We start from the raw sequence: 17,501 nt of genomic DNA, 5'->3' as shown, positions 1-17,501 counted from the left end.
GAGTGAGAAACTATGATAAAAATAAAGGTGGAACTATGCTAATAAAGGAAATGGAAATATACATACTAGGGAGCTTGGTGGACAGTGGATGCATGCATCTGGATGGCTGGCGCTATAGGGCGCGCAAGCGCGGGAACGCGCGCGCGCGTATACATCGTGAAGCGCGGGAATGGTGCGCGCATGGCACGCGTTGCGTGGGAAAGCTGCGCCTCATATAGAGATAGCTGCGGGTAGCGCACAGAGTAATGCTATGAGTTCGTGCTGTATACTCCTTGGTGAAAACTACCATATCACGCCATGAGAGGCATGATTCTCTACACCGGAAATCGAAACTCGGGACATGACATTTCATATGCAACATCTTTCAAAAATGTTTAAATCAACCTTCCATATATCCATACACATTTTACCAACCCTCAAACCCCAAAATTGTGGACTGCTGGGTTTTGGGTTTTGGGGTTCAGGGGTCCCGGAACTCGGGACTCGATATGTGGGACTGGACAAAGATATTTGTCAGGGTTCGGGGGTTAGTAAAATGTTTATGGATATATGTAGGCAGATTCAAACATGTCTGAAAAATGTGTTTCATTTCAAATGTCAAGTCCTGAGTTCTGGGTTTTGGGACTTGGCACCTGGCACCCGGCACTCGGGGTTTGGCACTGTGAAAATTTGACATTCGGGTGTTAGGGTGTTCGGGTTTCAGGTGATATCTACCTCAATCTACAGTTTCTAGTTCTGGATATTGGAACTCAATGATTGAATCATTCAATTGTGGCATAGGTAACATGCCTTGAAAAATATTTATGTACATCTATCACTGAGCAATTATGTAGCCATTTCAACCTTCTCACCAGGACAATCAACCTTCACCTCAACATCCATCTCCTCATCAGAAGAATCATATTCTGGCAGGAGGTTGCCTGGTTCATCCGGGACCACAATTTCACCAGAAAGCCCAAGACCTGAAAATATGTATGCAACATTTCCATTTTTCACTTGTTGCACTGATCACCAAGTTTCAAGTGCCGAAACCCAAAACTCAAAACCGGGTGTGCAACATGTTCATTGTTCATTTACACACATATTACAGTGACCTATTTCCGTATAATACGAGGGAACGGACGTGCATAATATCCCGTATGATACGGGCCAGCGGACCATGGGCCCATGATCAAAATATCCTCGACTATGACGGATGGGCCGGGAGGCAAATTATTCCCGATGGAGGCGGGTGGGCCCATGCAGGGGATATATAGAGTAGATGAGTGGGCTGATGTACATGAATATTAGGTAGACGGGTGGGCCGAGGTAGTTGGATATTATGCAGATGGGTGTATTAAGGTAGATGTGTATGAGATAGATGGGTAGGTACTTGTTATCACATTCACGGGTGGGCCCAGACACATATTAAATTAGACAGGTGGGCCGAGGGTATTATACAATATTGTATTATACGGGTGGGCCCAGACGCATATTAATTAGACCGGTGGGCCGAGGGTGTTGTATGGGATGTTGTATTAGACGGGTGGGCCGAGGGTGGTATAAAATATAGATGGGTGGGCCCATGTGTATCATAATTGTAAACACGATGGAGCTGAGGTAGTTGTACATCAACCAAATCAGAGGAGGTAATAAAATCAAAGTTACCAAGTTCCTGGAGCAGCAGGTGATCTCCTGACATGGCCTTTGATGGTGCACAGGTTGTCTTGCAAAATTTGGAATCCGGGGTGCGAAGCTTGTGTTACCCTATGAGAAGCCAAGTTCCGATTACCAACCTTTGGGTCAACCGTACTCAGAGGAGGTAATAAATCAAAGTTCCTGAGTTCCCGGAGCAGCAGGTGATCTCCTGACATGGCCTTTGATGGTGCACAGGTTGTCTTGCAGAATTTGGAATCCAGGGTGTGAAGCTTGTGTTGCCCTATGAGATGCCAAGTTCCGACCACCCAAATTTGGGTCAACCATACCGACTTCCAAGTTCCGGGACCCGGGAGTCGACAAATGAATATCTGATAACCAGCACACTTCCAATCAGGTAGTATTTCATTGAGCAATGAATCATCCAAGGGGTCTCTTATCAGACTCGGTAGTCAATATAGGCAAATGATAATGAAAACATGAAAGTTGTTATTATGCTATTTTTCAAACCCGAGACCCTGAAACCCATTGTTCAACATGTCCATTTTTCACTCACTGCACAAATCACCAAGTTTCGAGTGCCAAAGCGTGAAACTTGAAACTCAGTGTGCAACATGTCCATTTTTCATGTACATTACACAATTCATTGAGTTCCGAGTGCCGAGGGCCGAAACCCGAACCCCGAGACCCGAAAATATGTATGCAACATTTCAATTTTTCACTTGTTGCACAAATCACTGAGTTTCAAGTGCGGAAACCCGAAACTCAAAACCGGGTGTGCAACATGTCCATTGTTCAATTATATTACACAAGTCATTGAGTTCCGAGCTCCGAGGGCCGAAACCCGAACCCCGAGACCCGAAAATATGTACACAACATGTCCATTTTTCACTCATTGCACAAATCACTGAGTTTTAAAGTGCTGAAACCCGAAACTCGAAACCCGGCATGCAACATGTTGATTTTTCATTTACGTCACACAAATCATTGAGTTCCGAGGTCCGAGGTCTGAGACCCGAACCCCGAACCCCGAACCCCGAACCCCGAAAATATGTGCACAACATGTCCATTTTTTACTTGTTGCACAAATCACTGAGTTTCAAGTGCCGAAACCCAAAACTCGAAACCCAGCATGCAACATGTTGATTTTTCATTTACATCACACAAATCATTGAGTTCCGAGGTCCGAGGTCCGAGACCCGAACCCCGAACCCCGAAAATATGTGCACAACATGTCCATTTTTTACTTGTTGCACAAATCACTGAGTTTCAAGTGCCGAAACCCAAAACTCGAAACCTGGCATGCAACATGTCCATTGTTCAATTATATTACACAAGTCATTGAGTTCCGAGCTCCGAGGGCCGAAACCCGAACCCCAAACCCCGAAAATATGTACACAACATGTCCATTTTTCACTCATTGCACAAATCACCGAGTTTTGAGTGCTGAAACCCAAAACTTGAAACCTGGCATGCAACATGTTGATTTTTCATTTACATTACACAAATCATCGAGTTCCAAGTGCCAAGGGCCGAGACCCGAAGCCCAAGACCCGAAAATATGTATGCAACATTTCAATTTTTCACTTGTTGCACAAATCACCGAGTTTCAAGTGCTGAAACCTGAAACTCAAAACCGGGTGTGCAACATGTCCACTGTTCAATTATATTACACAAGTCATTAAGTTCCGAGTTCCGAGGGCCGAAACCCGAACCCCGAGACCCGAAAATATGTGCACAACATGTCCATTTTTCACTCACTGTACAAATCACTGAGTTTTGAGTGCTGAAACCCGAAACTCAAAACCCGGCATGCAACATGTTGATTTTTCATTTACATTACTCAAATCATCGAGTTCCGAGTGCCGAGGGCCGAGACCCAAAGCCCGAAACCCAACATCATGTACACAACATGTCCATTTTTCACTCATTTCACAAATCACCAAGTGTCGAGTGTCAAAACCTGAAACCCGGTACTTCAAATGGACACAAATTGTATTTGTATGTATTATCCATTGGTGTAGGGCTCAAATAACCTGGGAATTGTATTTGTCAGTACTCGGTACTTGGGACTTGGGACTTGGGACTTGGGACTTGGGACTTGGGACTTGGGACTTGGGACTTGGTACTTGGTACTTGGTACTTGGCACTCAGTGATCGGCGGTCAGTGGTTGGTACTTGGGACTCGGTACTCGAGGCAAGTCTCTAGTAATGATCGAGCTTTGGCCAGACTGACCAAATATCAAAAGAGAATTCCAGGCCAACCTCCTTTACCACGTCGTTCATTGGTCGGCTATGACATTGAGTCATCACGGTCAACTCCTGCCTCCATAGCCACATCGGACACCATCGTTTTATCCTCAGAGACATCGACCTCCCATAAGCGCAATGCCTGCTTCGTTGAAGATGATGTAATGTTCCAACTTGAAACGATGCATGAGGCAAATTACTGATCAATTGGCGTTTGACAATGACGAAGAATGAAAGACGAAGACCTCAATGGCTCAGGCTCCCCGTCTACCTCGTCATTCAGCATTGAAAATACACATTGTATTTCGCATGCTTTTATGATCATCATTTGGAATGTCTGTTTACTGATACTGCTCTTCATGTAATAGGTCGTCAATTGGACTAATATCCATGTTTTTCCTTTGCTAATTATATCCTGGTTTGATGCATATGTAATATTATATGCTTACTTCCTGTACATGCAGATAAACAAATGATAAGACTTGTCTAATCTACCGATATCAGAGCTGTGCAAAATACTTGGCTGTGCTTATGTCTTTTGTGAGCGCTGTCCGCTCTGTGAGAGTCTGTAGGCAACTGTGCGAAACTGTCAAAATAGGCATTATCTGGGGAGAAATTTGGCTTTTACTGATGCTTGTATCGTAGCGGCGCTGGAAAGCGCCAGTCCCCGACTCCAAGAAATTACGATAGATTGACAGCAAACAGTATTAATATACAACATTCGAGTATGTACAGCAATCAAAACACTCAAAAATGACTTCTTTCGAACCAGGCATTGACCACTCCCGCTCTCGTTCTGTGCGAATACTATTCACGTCTGCTAGTGAATTCTGTTTTCGTTCTAGATGGGCTGATTTGATCTTGACAGAGTGCGACACAATTTCTTGTGACAGACGTTCAGTAACAAGCACACCAAACTCGTGAGTGAGAATCTGACGGAAAATGTCCTTATCCGAGAGGGAGTCAAATCTCAAGAACGGAAAATACATCACCCAAAACACTCACTCCAGCATGAAATATATAGGGATAGTGCACGTTGCTGAACATGATTAGCGAGTGCATTCACAAGTTTTTGATGAGAGAGTCTGTTGTAGAGCGAGCGACAGCGTGGTGCAAATCGATGAATACATGTCTTGACGAACCGTCGGTGCGGTTCAGCTTCTCTAAATGGCGAGCGAGATCATCGATAGACGCAGAGATCCACGGCAAAGACATGGCTTCAGAGACTTGCGTAGCCGCTGAATCGATAGCAAGAGATGCACTGATGACAGGAGGAGTGTGTAGAGCAGTGGCCACCTCAGGACCGTACAACTTCTGAAACTCAGCAGCAAGCAAAGTGCCCCGTGTTCTTCTGCAAGCAGGTGGGACAGGTGCTGTCAAGAGACTCTTGACAAGGATATCATCCGACATGCTTGCAAATTCTGTGCGTTTAGTTAGACAAACCTACCCCATCAAAAACTACAGCGACCGATCGATAAAGGGGACCACATCTAAGACACAAGCTGCTACAGTGGGAGGCGAGTGATAGTTGCAACCAACAACAAAATTTCTCGGCTGTTGCATATACAGTTTCATTATATTGCGGGTGGTACAAAGCATCATAGAATAGAGGATATGTTTGTATATCGTGAAGGATATTGTGAGGTGGGCAATCTGTAGCATCGAGAACTCGAGGACGCATGCTGTGGTGCTTCGAGAGAAACACAGACATTCTAAATTCACGAAGGTGGTCATTTCAATAAAAGAAGGACGTCGAGAGAAAATGAAAAGACGTACACTATTTCTTCACTGTAGTCGCTGTAGAGACAAGTCAGTCAGACGATACAAACCATGGATCCGAATCGCTATCACGCATTCATTCTGATGACTCATCATTCAACTGTACAGTTTTAGAACCCGAAAGGTTCCCACACTTCAGCGTATAGGTGCCTGAACGTTTGGATCCGACAAAACCCTCTTCCCACTTAAGTGGGAGTCGGGGATTCTCTCGCTGTCTCACAGTGGGACCAAGTAGGAGCACTAAAAACTCGATACAATATTGAAAATATATACTAGAGGTGTATACATTATGGTATAGTCTACTGTATATACTAGCGCGACGAAGCTAAATATCATAACGAAACAAATGAATATGCATGCTCCCCGCACAGTACCGTTGTTGATCATTTGGATCATTTGATGTGCTACACATCATCTTTGCCAGTCAACGTATCTTCACCGGTCAACACATCTTCACTAGCATGGAAAGCCATGGACATCATGCTTGTTCCCCCCTCGGCCCTGTCTTCGTATTTGGCTCGAACGCTGAGGATCAGACGCGGTCCCAGCACAAACATCTGCAACATCTGGGAGGTTACCCAAATACTAAAGTAAATAAGACGTTCCACAGTGTTCTGCAGAGAAACAATGATAGTGGTCAACTGCAGACGTCAATCGCAGGTCAGCGTACCGTGATATTTGGAGATATTGAGCCAAGTGTGAAGCAAGTCATAATAAGAAAGCTGGCAAATGCGGAACTTCAGTGAAACAAGATAAGTTCAAATCACCTATAGAACTCACACTAGAAAGTAAGGCGTGTGACTCTCCATTAATATCGTGAAACAGTGAACAATGTTCAATCTTGTCGGCGATTGTCGCAGTTGATGGAAGTGCTTTATAACAATCCAGAGTGCAAGAAACAAAATGAGGATCTCCCATATACAGGTAGATATCACACTCTCGTAAATCAGATGCATCATTTCCGCGTCAATTGTGGTAATGCAGGTATGGTAGCCGGAAAGGACGGCCTCCTCTGGTAAGCGTCTGTGAGCCTCTTGTGTTTTCATTAATGATTGAAACTTACGCGATGAAACACCCAGGTTTGCGATCACCATCATGACTCCGGAGGCGATCGTGGAAGCCAACAAGGCTACAACAAGAAAGATGAACATTTTTTTCGATCCCTCATACATGGCATTTATCCGAGCAATCATGATGACTGGAATGGTATTTCAGTCAAGTCAATATCAGTAAGGAAACCGCGAATGCGCTCACCGCCCAACATGGCATTGACAATGACAGGGTTCCATACCTGTATGTACCAGAGGAAAGTGCCTGAAACCCCAGTTACTTGGTGTTGGGATACATACTTTAAATGAACTCACAGCTGTCGAAGTCGTTGTCTTGGAGACACAAACCGACCGAGAACATCACTCACTCCTATATAAGAGGCTAGTTAGAATTCAAATAGAAATGGGAATGACGGGCACCGGTGCAGGATACGCACTACATCTGTAATCCAGGTATTAGGGAGTAACACTGCGTGCCGCCGGTCAGAGTCTAGAAGCGGACGCATGTGAAAACACGTACGCATAATGTTAACGCTGGTTGCGAGAGGAGACTTATTGGCACATTGCAGTGTGATGTAGATAACCTTGCAAACGTACGCGAAATATAGTATTCCAATGTACCGCACCTAGCATATGTTGAAGTCAGCACAAGATGCCAACTGCGCTCATAGCAATGACGTACACAGATATAGAGAACAGTCATGGAGGTCCAACGTCGCCTCTGCCCCGAATAAACTGCACGATTCTATTTGGTTCTGATACGGACTTTGCTCACCAAGATCAATTCGAACTGTGAGAGCATTATTAATTCGGTGAGATGCACAAGTCACGACGAAACTTACCTCTTGTTCGAATGTCAATGCTTGAATAGTGTATTCATATCAATGATCCCTTGGAACGTATTATCTCGCTCACCCCAGTCGTATAGCACCACAACAGAGCATACAGCTGCAAAGCGATAGTCAAATATATCGAGGTGTCACCATTGGCACTCTACGAACCTAGATTATAGCTGTAAAGACGACAAAACTTGATGATCGGCCACCAAACGGGATCATCTGAGACTATGGCCATATCGTGATAGGGCTTGTAGGATACTTGCAGAATCGAATAAGCTGTCAACCACTGCTTTTATAGTGATTAGTTGCGATGCCCTACCATCACCTGGATCATCATTCGGCCGCCAAGCTGTGGCGCAAACCAGGTACCACTGGACCCTGGTGGTGCTGTCAATCATGATTGACAGCCAGCGAGATATAGAAATGTGTAATCATATTTAATGGATGCTTCAGAAAAGCCTGGTTATTGTGGACAGTCTGGGCGCACTGAGTTTGTCACAGACCCTGAGGTCTGAGAGTTGGGGTCAGCAGTTTGGTTTGAATGGCTGACACATCACGCATACCTCCGTGATGTCAGCCATGAACCCTCCAAGTTGACCACGTTTTGAGGGTCCAAGGGCGCCTGGTGGCAGGCACAAGAGACACAGGAAGCAGGAGGAACGTCGACGCGTCAGCCATGGCCGACGTTGTAGAACCCCGATGGAGTTGAGCCAAACGTTTGACACGCCCCCAGACTCGGACCTACCCAGTGTCTGTGCCACTGGACCCTGTTCATTTCCCGGACGCTTTCGGATGCTCACGCAGTCGAGAAATTTGAATTTGTCCCTGAAATCGCATTCCTTCGCGATATTAGTGACCGACGCAGACTCGGTGTTCAGGGACGAGCGGCTATCAGAGTGAGACCCTAATGGCAGTGATCACGAAAATGTCGTGGGCGATGCAGAACACGTTCTCGTGTTGTCAAGTAAAATACAAAAGTGGGACTCAAAGTGTAGGTCTCCAGACTCTTGGTAAAACGTTCGAGCACGGCCGACAACAATGGGGTCGGCCAGCACTGCAAATCGCAGATCCAAGCGCTCGATAACGTGTCTGCCGCTCTGCAAGGCCACAAGCATCAGCAAACTAGGGGGTTACTTGTATATAATAAGTTACAGCTAGCATATGGGCGAATACATACTAATATACACTCCAAAAGTAATTTTAAATACCAATTCCACGCATAATAACCTAGGTGAAAAAGCGAGAGAAAGAGTAATCAAACCAACAACTAAGGATGGTTATCAACAAAGTCTATGGCAGCATCCAGTCCTCTCACAAGTTTTTCCGCACGCATTGACATACCCCTCACGATACCAACCTTTTTCTTGCCAGTACTAGAGGCTTCTGCATCTTGTGCACGACGGAGGTTCTCTGTCGGGACTGAACGGAGGTTGGATCCTGAATACGCATGTCGGATATGGGTGCCTCTTGATGAAGACGATGATGGTGCTCCTGTACGCGAGTTGTTAGCAGTCGACGGATGAATGGCATCTCCCCTTTCCCTATCTTTCATTAGCCTGGATAAGCTGCCTGGAGTGAGCGTCGAAGACCGTCTCCGCGCAGACATGAACGGGACGGTGCCCACGCTCACGGTGCTAATCGTCGTATTCTTGATCCTCCCAGGCACACGTGATTCGAGAGAAGAGGAAAAAGGATCCCCGCATTGGATGACGTTGTTAATCGTGGGGTATGTAGGGGGTGAGTGTGGGGGTGAGTGGCCCCTTGGGGAGCCCTGAGAGGATGCATCTGAAAGCGGTGGGGTGGATAGGAGTGAGGGGCTTGGTGGTTGGTGCTCGGAGTCACTAGGAGAATGGATGATTTTCTGATGCCGAATGTGATGATGCTTCACGCTTCCTTGCCTCTCTAGATCCCTCATCCAACCTTCCCACTCCATCTCGCTCTCTCCCTCAATTTCGCCTGATTCTGAGTCCGAGTATAGCGCAAAAGAACTAACAGAAGATTTATGACTCATTCCTTGCGAGAAAGCGAATCGCGGATTGCGGATATCGTGCAACGAGGTTTCTCGGCGGGTATTTTCAGACCACAGGACCAGTGCGAGGGGTTTTCCGATGTCCCCCATGCCAGCCTTGCGCGCGGTCTCGACGGTTTTCGTGCGCCATTCTGGGTATGGAAGAGAGTCGTATGGGGAGGAGTAAACAAAAGGCGTGAGAGCGGGAGAGGAGACATTGTTCCAGTAGTTTGCGACCGTGATGATTGATGAGGTAGGGAGGAACGATGATGATATTGGATGAGAGATGTAACGGTGAAGGATACGGAGGATGTTCGAGAAAGCTATGTGAGTGAACAGTCAGAGAGACGGACGATGCGAAGTAAATCGAATACCATGATCATCGAGCAAATCGAGGACGAGCCATTCGCCTTCCCCGCGGCAGATGTCTTCCAGATTATAGTCAAAGCACGGGGAATTCTTATGGTGATCTCCTTTGTATGTATGTTCTTTTGAGGTTGAAGTGGGTTTGTCTGGTAAAGGAGTAATATCTATTGCTTCAATTTGAACGTCTGTTTTCCAGTCTTCTGCAATCGGAGACGAGGGGAGAGACGTGGATGGTGAAGAGGCTGAGAAGGAGGATGCCATGAACTCCTTGCCTCGAAACTTGAGGCAAACGACGCGTTGCTCTGCAATGATGGAACAGGCTCTTGCAAGAGACTCTGCGCCACGAAGCGCGCATAATGAGGTTAATGGGAAATGATGCAAAGGGGTCCCGCCCTGGTAGCTTGAAGGTAAGTACGCAATGCGGTAACTGTATATTCAAAGGACGCACGGATGAATCCTTGCAGAGAGACAGCGTGCCATGATTTATGACTATCCATCGATCTTTCCACTCGACTTTAGCCTTTCTCCTCTTCTTTTCGGGTTGCAAGGGAATATGAACAGTAGATATCTTGTCTCTGCTTCTTGCCCTCAACCTATTGCCGGTGGCTGCAGGGGATTCGAATCGGCCTGATTTTACACTCCATACTGCACGGAGGGCCCTGGCTTTAGACTCGAAGTAGGGTTGAACATACTCCGACATGATTTCTCTTGGTAGTTGGACAACCTTTCCTGAGCGGTGCATCTCTAAAAGTTCGCAAGGCCGAAGTTTATACCACGATAGGGCATAGTCATCTTCTAGAATTGTTCCAGTTGAAAAGGATACAAGGGTATACTGGTCTGTGACTGGACTACTGCCAGGTTGAACGGTGTGTGAAGCAGATGCGGTCGATGTCTTTCCTGGTCGACGAGAATATATAGTCTGACGCCTGAGTTCTGGGTGGCGATAGGAAAGGTCGTCAAAGTCATCCGAATCCTCATCGTATTCGTCATCCTCGTTATAACCGTCTTCCATACTATCGATTGAGGTACGTGTCCTGATGCTGGAAGCAAAGGTGATAGGAGAAACTGGGCGCTGAGCGGGGAAATGGGACGTTTGGATGATATTGCATTTTGAAAGTATCCAATGCTTGACCTGCTTGACTTTCTGGTTATCGTCTAAGTGTGTTATGAACCACTGGTCATAAGGCACTAGATTATGTAGTAGTGCGGGTGCGTGAGATTTACAAGAGCATATCAGCAGTTTCTTACAAACTTGAACACTTTGGCTGCGTACCGAATCTGCATGCTACTGCCAGTAACGGACGGCAGTTTTCTGACTGCATCGCCTACTGCAGTGGCCAGTCGATAAATGTTGTCAGGCAGCTAAATGTTGGTCACATAGGCAAACGGAGACAGCCGTGATGTCACTCTTGGCAGTACTACAAACCTCATGATGTCCAGTCTTTTTTTTGCAGCAACACTGCTAGGTTTCACAGGGAGTACCGGCTGCAGATTGCAGTATCAGTATGAATCACGCGCTTGAAGATATCATCCGACCCTGGCCGTGTGGACCATCGGTTGAAATTCGTACGTCCAATCAGTGAACATGGTCCGTGCAGGAGAATATAACTGGACGTAGTACAAGTACGATCGGAACTTACCGAAACACCTCCTACCACTGGTAGAAGAGGAAATTATTATCTGTATCTGTCTATTCGCAATGGCCCTCCGGGCATCCCTGTATAGACTGGTGACCAGCCCGTCTAATGAGGCAAGCCGTCGATAGACGGACTGGTAAATCTGGGTTTGAATTCGGATAGTGCGCGCTTTGGAGTCGTCACATGACCTGTAGCCAATCCGAAAACTAAAATTTTGTCGAGGATATTTGAGATATTGAAATTAATGTTTGAATATTGACGCGAGGCAAACACGGTCGTGTCGTTAATGTATCTATTTACTCTACAATGGACATGAACTCAATCATCCAAGCTGTGCGGGAAGCATCACTGGAAGGACTAGATTCATTTGCTCGCTTGCTGATACAAGAACGGCTCCCTACCAGCTACATCGAAACCCTCAGTAGCAAAGATAAGACGGACGCGTTGCGCGCTTGCCTGCTTGTGTACATCCTCACAGCTACAACCATTGTTCCCCGACAATTTCAGCTAGAAGCTGTTCTCGCAACGTTGAACGGCCGCGACAGCATAATTACAGCTGGTACAGGCTGTGGAAAGACCTTGTGTCTCATCATTCCTAATCTACTTCGTCCGGACACTATCAGTGTGACAATTTCACCTTTGAAACATCTCCAGATCACACAAGTGAGATTTGAATTGATATTGACTCATTATGTGCGAGAACAAGCCTGTGGCAGGTCAATGAATGCATGAAATACGGTATATCTACAATATCAATTAATGAAGACACCCCGAATGACACATCACTTTGGCAGGTGAAGTTGACTCACATACTGTTACTAGTTTCGGTCGACGAATCCAGAGTCTACGGACCGGTTGATATCAGTGTCGATGAGCATCGAGAGGTCCCCGTCATCCCTGGGCCATCCAAGTCCTTGAGACATCTTTCCCTTGAGAACAGAGCTTAGTAGGACCAGTACTATCTCAGAAGAAGCTGAAGTATGAATTCAAATCATAAATAGGGCTGTCCGAGTGCAATGTGACGCTGCCCTGCAGCGGCCAGCGGAAGAGACCTGGTCGATCGCTGCCAGAGTCGATGGGAAACGTTAGAACACGATGTATGATCGAACAACTTAACAGACTTATCTAAGCAACGTCTAAGCCCCGAAAAGGGTTGTCGGTCATGTGACGACTCCAAAGCGCGCACTATCTGAATTCAAACCCAGATTTACCAGTCTGTCTATCGATGGCTTGCCTCATTAGACAGGCTGGTCACCAGTCTAATCCCTGTACCCTTCACCTTCTCCGCTTCTTTTCTTCTAAGTGATGCGCCCAGTTTAAGAGTCAAAACCTACTACCTCACTAATTTCCCCATACGAGCTCTACTCTTTTGACCTGCCCACACAATTTTCTGTCATGTTGAGCAGCATTCGCAGCTCTCACATCCAAATGTTCGGAATCACTGGCTGTAATGCGAGCACGACGCTTAGAACTTGCACGATGTGCACGAGAGGATGCTGCAAAGGGTTCAGGAAAGTCAGCATTAGATTGATTAGCCCTAGGATACTTTAAGAGCTTGAAGATGCACTGCGTTAGCTATACACTCTGACACACATGGACGCGAAGCAGATCACGAAACATGATCTTTACGATCCGAGGAAGACACATAAATAGAATGAGCGCGTGCAATTTCAGTGTATTGTTCTCTAGTAAGCCATAGCGAAATTCTCGACAATCATTCGCAGATTCGGCGCTACTACAGGTAGTAGTGAACCGACAGGATATTGGTTACACAATGACGTGCGATCTCGAGAAACACCCAAATACCCAAAATATTTGCGCAAAACACATGACGACACCACTGACGTCCCATCGTCTGCGAGCTCGCGATCGGAGATGACGAGTGACACAGGTGGAGGACAAGACACAATTGGATGGCTGACGGAGGATGAACATTAACTAGAAGCCATGAGGACGAAGACAACAAAGAGAGAAGGGGATCCTAAAGCTGACAAACCCATGTGATCCCAAAAAAGGACACAAGCACCAGTCCGAATGAAGCCGTGAAGATCGAGTCGACGGAGATTTTTTGTGGGAGACCTGTACCCTCTTTTAGGGTACAGGAACACTAAGTGTGACCTATCGCAGTCCTATCAAAGCGCTGCGTGCATCACGCTGTTGTCGAGGGAGTGTTAAGCCATTTCCAGAATAGAGACACTGACATAGTTCTATAATCCAGGACGACCATCCAGCTCGGTTACCAATGCTTTTGCTTGCAATCGGTTCACTCAGGCTTCTGCTTGGCCCTCAGCATAACCTTTAGCATAACCTTCATCATAATGTTCCTGCCAAATCTGCGAGAATCAATAACTAGTATTGTGACTAATTTCAAAACCTCGCCCGCTGTTCTCTCACTGCTCTAGCTTCTTCTAATTTCTCTTGACTTCCGCCTGGGATCATTCGATGTGCACCTCCTCGGTGTAATGTACTGTTTTCTGGCTTGTCAAGGTTCTGGAGAAGGCTTTGGTGACTCAAGCTTACATTTTCCAAATTTCACAACCTCTGGAGTAATCGAAGTCCTATGTGATGCCAAAAATTTGGAGCTTGGAAGACCAGTCGAAATAGCGAACCAGATGATAGTGTTAAGGACCAAGGGTTTAAACGTTTACAATGCGAGGATCCTCTGCGCAACAATAATTTCCTTTTTTGCACATACACCCCTAGGGCACGTGAAGATCCTCTCTTGGACAAGTACTGGTCTATGCGCTCCTTGCAGATAGTATTGCAGGTACAGCCACGTATGCAAGAACATAAAAGTATCTTCTTACTAACCCATATCACACAATTTGTTTTTGCTTTGCAATTATCCTCGCTGTCATGGTTGCTGCGTTGATCCATCAGTCTCTGCCACATCGATGCGACGGCGCTGAGTCACTCGGAGAAATGTCCCCAATCGACCAAGTGGCACATGCATGTGCGTGTACTCCATGGTATGTACATGATGATGATTTGATTCACGGGGGTTTTACATTGGACCTCATAAACGTTTGAACCTTGACTCCGGATGCCCACATACTCTATAGATCAACGGCCACAATGCTACCCTTGCTGGACGGCCTGCGTCTCCCCACAACTAGGGTACTACTCACAACCGAGACCTTCGCTTCTCGAGTCTTTCCACCACTCGCATATAGCTTCCCCACAGCTTTTCTTGTGCTGCTGCCCTGAACGCAGCCAGTCCGCATTGCGTTGTAGCCCATCACCGCGATCCTTGCTTTCGCGCGGCAACATCGCTAGACATGTCCATGGGGCAACCGGAACTCTGCCTTTTTGAATATGCAGCTGCAAGTGAGTTCATGTATTGCCACACCATTCAACTTATCTCTCAGCTATCCATGTTTTTAATTGCAGCACGTACTCTTGAATGGACCAGACGAAACCTTTTGTTTGTACGGCTCGTCGATCGTCAACTGACGTGCCAAAGCGGAATTTAGCGCTCAACACAATTGATTTAGTATGCAACCCTCGAGACTGTGGCTGGGACTGGTCGCAGGGACTCTACATCCCGCCTGAGACACATCCCACATCCTCACGATTGGCCTTTGCTACATCCGCCCTAGTCTCTGGTCCAAAGCACTATTTCTTTGTGGTGCGATTCACTCTGCCGTGAAGTCTTTCTCTCCAGAAACATCTGGATCTGTTGATGGTGGTACCATCTTCGACGACTCACTTCCCCCACACCTCCGTTATTTATGATCGAGCATCATCGCGACGCTATACGCATTCACCATCTACTCATTACTCCAAGCCAATTACGAGATCACCGTAGTCATCTGCGTACTGATATTCAGGCAACATCCAGACCAATGCCCCCCCTCATTCGACTCTCCCTGGCGCGCCACCTCTCTCAGAGAATTTGGAGCTGTCGCTGGCATTGGTGGTTGCGTCGTATATTCATTTTCCTCGGGGAAAACCCACTTTCTCTACTCTTTGGGCGTATCGGGGGCGTCATGGGCGCGTTTCTCGCCTCTGGGTTTATTCACCACCTTGCAGTACGACCCATCGACCCATCCTCGGAGATGTGGCGCATGGTGCTGCCATTTGGGATGATGGGAACTGGGATGGTCATTGAGCGTGCTGTTGCGGGGAATCAAACAGGTGGCTGGATAGGATGGATGTGGACAATGTGCTGGTTGGTGTTGTGGGGGAACGTGCCAGTGGATGGGTGGGCAAGAACTGGGTTGCTTGGGGGTTCGAGTACGTTGGATAGTGCGACACCTGTAAGGCAACCGATTGAGTGGCTGGTGAGGACGTTTGATGAGTATCTGCATGCTATTAGCAGAATTAGCAGAAAACCGTGATGACAGAAATCTGTAGACATCCCAGTAGCTGATACTCAAATTGTGAGACATGAGAGCAGCTAGTCCAATGCAAATTTCTGGATGCTAGTGGACGATGTTCATCAAAATACGTAGTCAGTCCCATGCAAATTGTCTAGGTATATGCCCCATTTCAAAAGCGGTCACACACTGACACATGCACTTGGATCTGAACTCGGCATCTCGTCCCTATAACTGGTTGACACCAGGATATGTGAACATAGGCTCCAAAATGTCAGTGCTTCATCTTCAGACCATACAATCCATGATCATGCCGTTGATGTTGATCGATGAGGCCATGAATTGATATGTGTTGTGGCAAGAACCAACCGTTAGCAAATATAGTTGTACCAACTCACGACACGGTGGCTGGATGACCGGCGGCTGATGGCACGCAATAGTTGATCACCAATTGACTCCAACCGTGTGCCGCTTCCACGTCTCAAAAGTCCATCAAGTAGCACGGATGGAAAAAAGGATCATGCAAATACCAAGCGCATTACATTCATGAGAACAACTTGTTGACCGACATATTACCCTCCTGGTTCTTTTTGAGCACCTTTGCAATAGCGAACTCAAAAATTTCCAGCGTAACATGTTGCCGCCGCTCCCGCAATGCGTACATACCTGTGTCCTTGTTCAACAAATGCGAAGATAAAGACCATCAACGTATGCACCTGCTTCTGTACCTATACTGCGCACTTTGGCGCCTGAGCACTGGCCCATTTTCTCGGTGAGTCGATACCGCATTGCACTGATATCTAAGAATAACTATGTTCTAAGAATGCCCGTGAGATACAGAATGCAGAGATCTCACCTTGCAAAAGTGGATTTTAAGAATGCTGACACGAGTTTCTGGGCCAGGGGAAGGGAATTCGATCTTTCGGTCAATGCGTCCCAGACGAAGAAGTGCAGAATCCAATATATCTACGGCGGCACCTTCGAAAAGTCACTGATGCCTTGTGAGGACCCATGAATCTATAGTACACCTGTACGATCCATAGCCTTGATAACCCTTCATGTTCTCTGTGGACTTGAAACCATCCAATTGATTGAGAAGCTCCAGTACTTCAAAATCGCCACCTTCTGCTGCATGCTGCTGCCATTTGGGATGATGGGCGGTGAGGTAGTCATTGGGAATGCTGTTGCAGGGATAATAAGACAGGTGGCTGGATAAGATGAATGTGGACAATGTGCTGGCTGGTATTGTAGGGAAAACTTGAAGTGACGGTGGATGGGTAGGCAAGGGCTGTTATGCTTGGGGGTTCGAACATTTTGGACAGTGTAAGACAACACATTGAGTGGCTGGTAATGACATTTGACGTCTGCATGTATGTTGGCAGAAAACTGCAGTGATGGAAATTTGCAGAGGCCCTTGCACTCGAAAGTTTCAGGAGGAAAAGTCGAAGGGGCGATCCAGCTGAGACTGGCTATAGCTCACCAACCCCTTTTGCACCTGTGTTTTGCCAAAGAAAGAAGGCGACTCCCAGGGTGGACTCTTTCGCCGGAAGTACCCCTTTGACGGCGAAGGATGACAAAGTTGCCCATCCACCACGACCTTGGTCTAATATAGACAAGCT

The 17,501-nt window shown here is 46.7% G+C and overlaps 5 protein-coding genes across 5 annotated transcripts; 2 read left to right on the top strand and 3 right to left on the bottom strand.

Moving 5' to 3' along the window:
- Nucleotides 1–4,592: 4,592 nt before the first annotated feature.
- On the bottom strand, nucleotides 4,593–5,701 carry F5891DRAFT_1170541 (uncharacterized protein). Its single transcript, XM_041365511.1, has 3 exons — nucleotides 5,662–5,701; nucleotides 4,891–5,597; nucleotides 4,593–4,854 (listed from the first exon to the last, which is right to left on the bottom strand). The coding sequence occupies exon 2, from the start codon at nucleotides 5,293–5,295 to the stop codon at nucleotides 4,948–4,950; it is 348 nt and encodes a 115-aa protein (XP_041231152.1). The 5' UTR covers nucleotides 5,296–5,597; nucleotides 5,662–5,701; the 3' UTR covers nucleotides 4,593–4,854; nucleotides 4,891–4,947.
- A 3,118-nt stretch (nucleotides 5,702–8,819) lies between these two features.
- On the bottom strand, nucleotides 8,820–11,248 carry F5891DRAFT_944059 (uncharacterized protein; the record flags this gene model as incomplete). Its single annotated transcript, XM_041374522.1, has 4 exons — nucleotides 8,820–9,883; nucleotides 9,935–10,319; nucleotides 10,375–11,114; nucleotides 11,200–11,248. 4 exons carry the CDS (start codon nucleotides 11,246–11,248, stop codon nucleotides 8,820–8,822), a joined length of 2,238 nt encoding a protein of 745 aa, XP_041231151.1.
- A 702-nt stretch (nucleotides 11,249–11,950) lies between these two features.
- On the top strand, nucleotides 11,951–12,357 carry F5891DRAFT_920365 (uncharacterized protein; the record flags this gene model as incomplete). The annotated part of the gene is made up of 2 exons (XM_041373771.1): nucleotides 11,951–12,226; nucleotides 12,280–12,357. Coding segments are annotated over 2 exons (354 nt in total), but the record flags the coding sequence as incomplete, so codon positions are not given.
- Nucleotides 12,358–14,961: 2,604 nt separating this feature from the next.
- Nucleotides 14,962–15,991, top strand: F5891DRAFT_695224 (uncharacterized protein). The gene has a single exon (XM_041372833.1). The coding sequence runs from the start codon at nucleotides 15,295–15,297 to the stop codon at nucleotides 15,901–15,903; it is 609 nt and encodes a 202-aa protein (XP_041231149.1). The 5' UTR covers nucleotides 14,962–15,294; the 3' UTR covers nucleotides 15,904–15,991.
- A 435-nt stretch (nucleotides 15,992–16,426) lies between these two features.
- F5891DRAFT_943498 (uncharacterized protein) lies at nucleotides 16,427–17,011 on the bottom strand (the record flags this gene model as incomplete). Its single annotated transcript, XM_041374484.1, has 4 exons — nucleotides 16,427–16,548; nucleotides 16,599–16,692; nucleotides 16,739–16,860; nucleotides 16,936–17,011. Coding segments are annotated over 4 exons (414 nt in total), but the record flags the coding sequence as incomplete, so codon positions are not given.
- Between the last annotated feature and the right edge of the window lie 490 nt (nucleotides 17,012–17,501).

The sequence above is a fragment of the Suillus fuscotomentosus genome (genome assembly GCF_016647785.1).
Source record: "Suillus fuscotomentosus strain FC203 chromosome Unknown F5891scaffold_7, whole genome shotgun sequence".
NCBI classification, from domain to species: domain Eukaryota; kingdom Fungi; phylum Basidiomycota; class Agaricomycetes; order Boletales; family Suillaceae; genus Suillus; species Suillus fuscotomentosus.
Note: the sequence above shows the minus strand (reverse complement) of the source record. Positions and strands in the feature narration are given on the sequence as shown.

Coding starts and splice junctions, on each gene's coding strand:
- F5891DRAFT_1170541 (XM_041365511.1), bottom strand. CDS start 5,295: ATGTCGGATGATATCCTTGTCAAGAGTCTCTTGACAGCACCTGTCCCA.
- F5891DRAFT_695224 (XM_041372833.1), top strand. CDS start 15,295: ATGATCGAGCATCATCGCGACGCTATACGCATTCACCATCTACTCATT.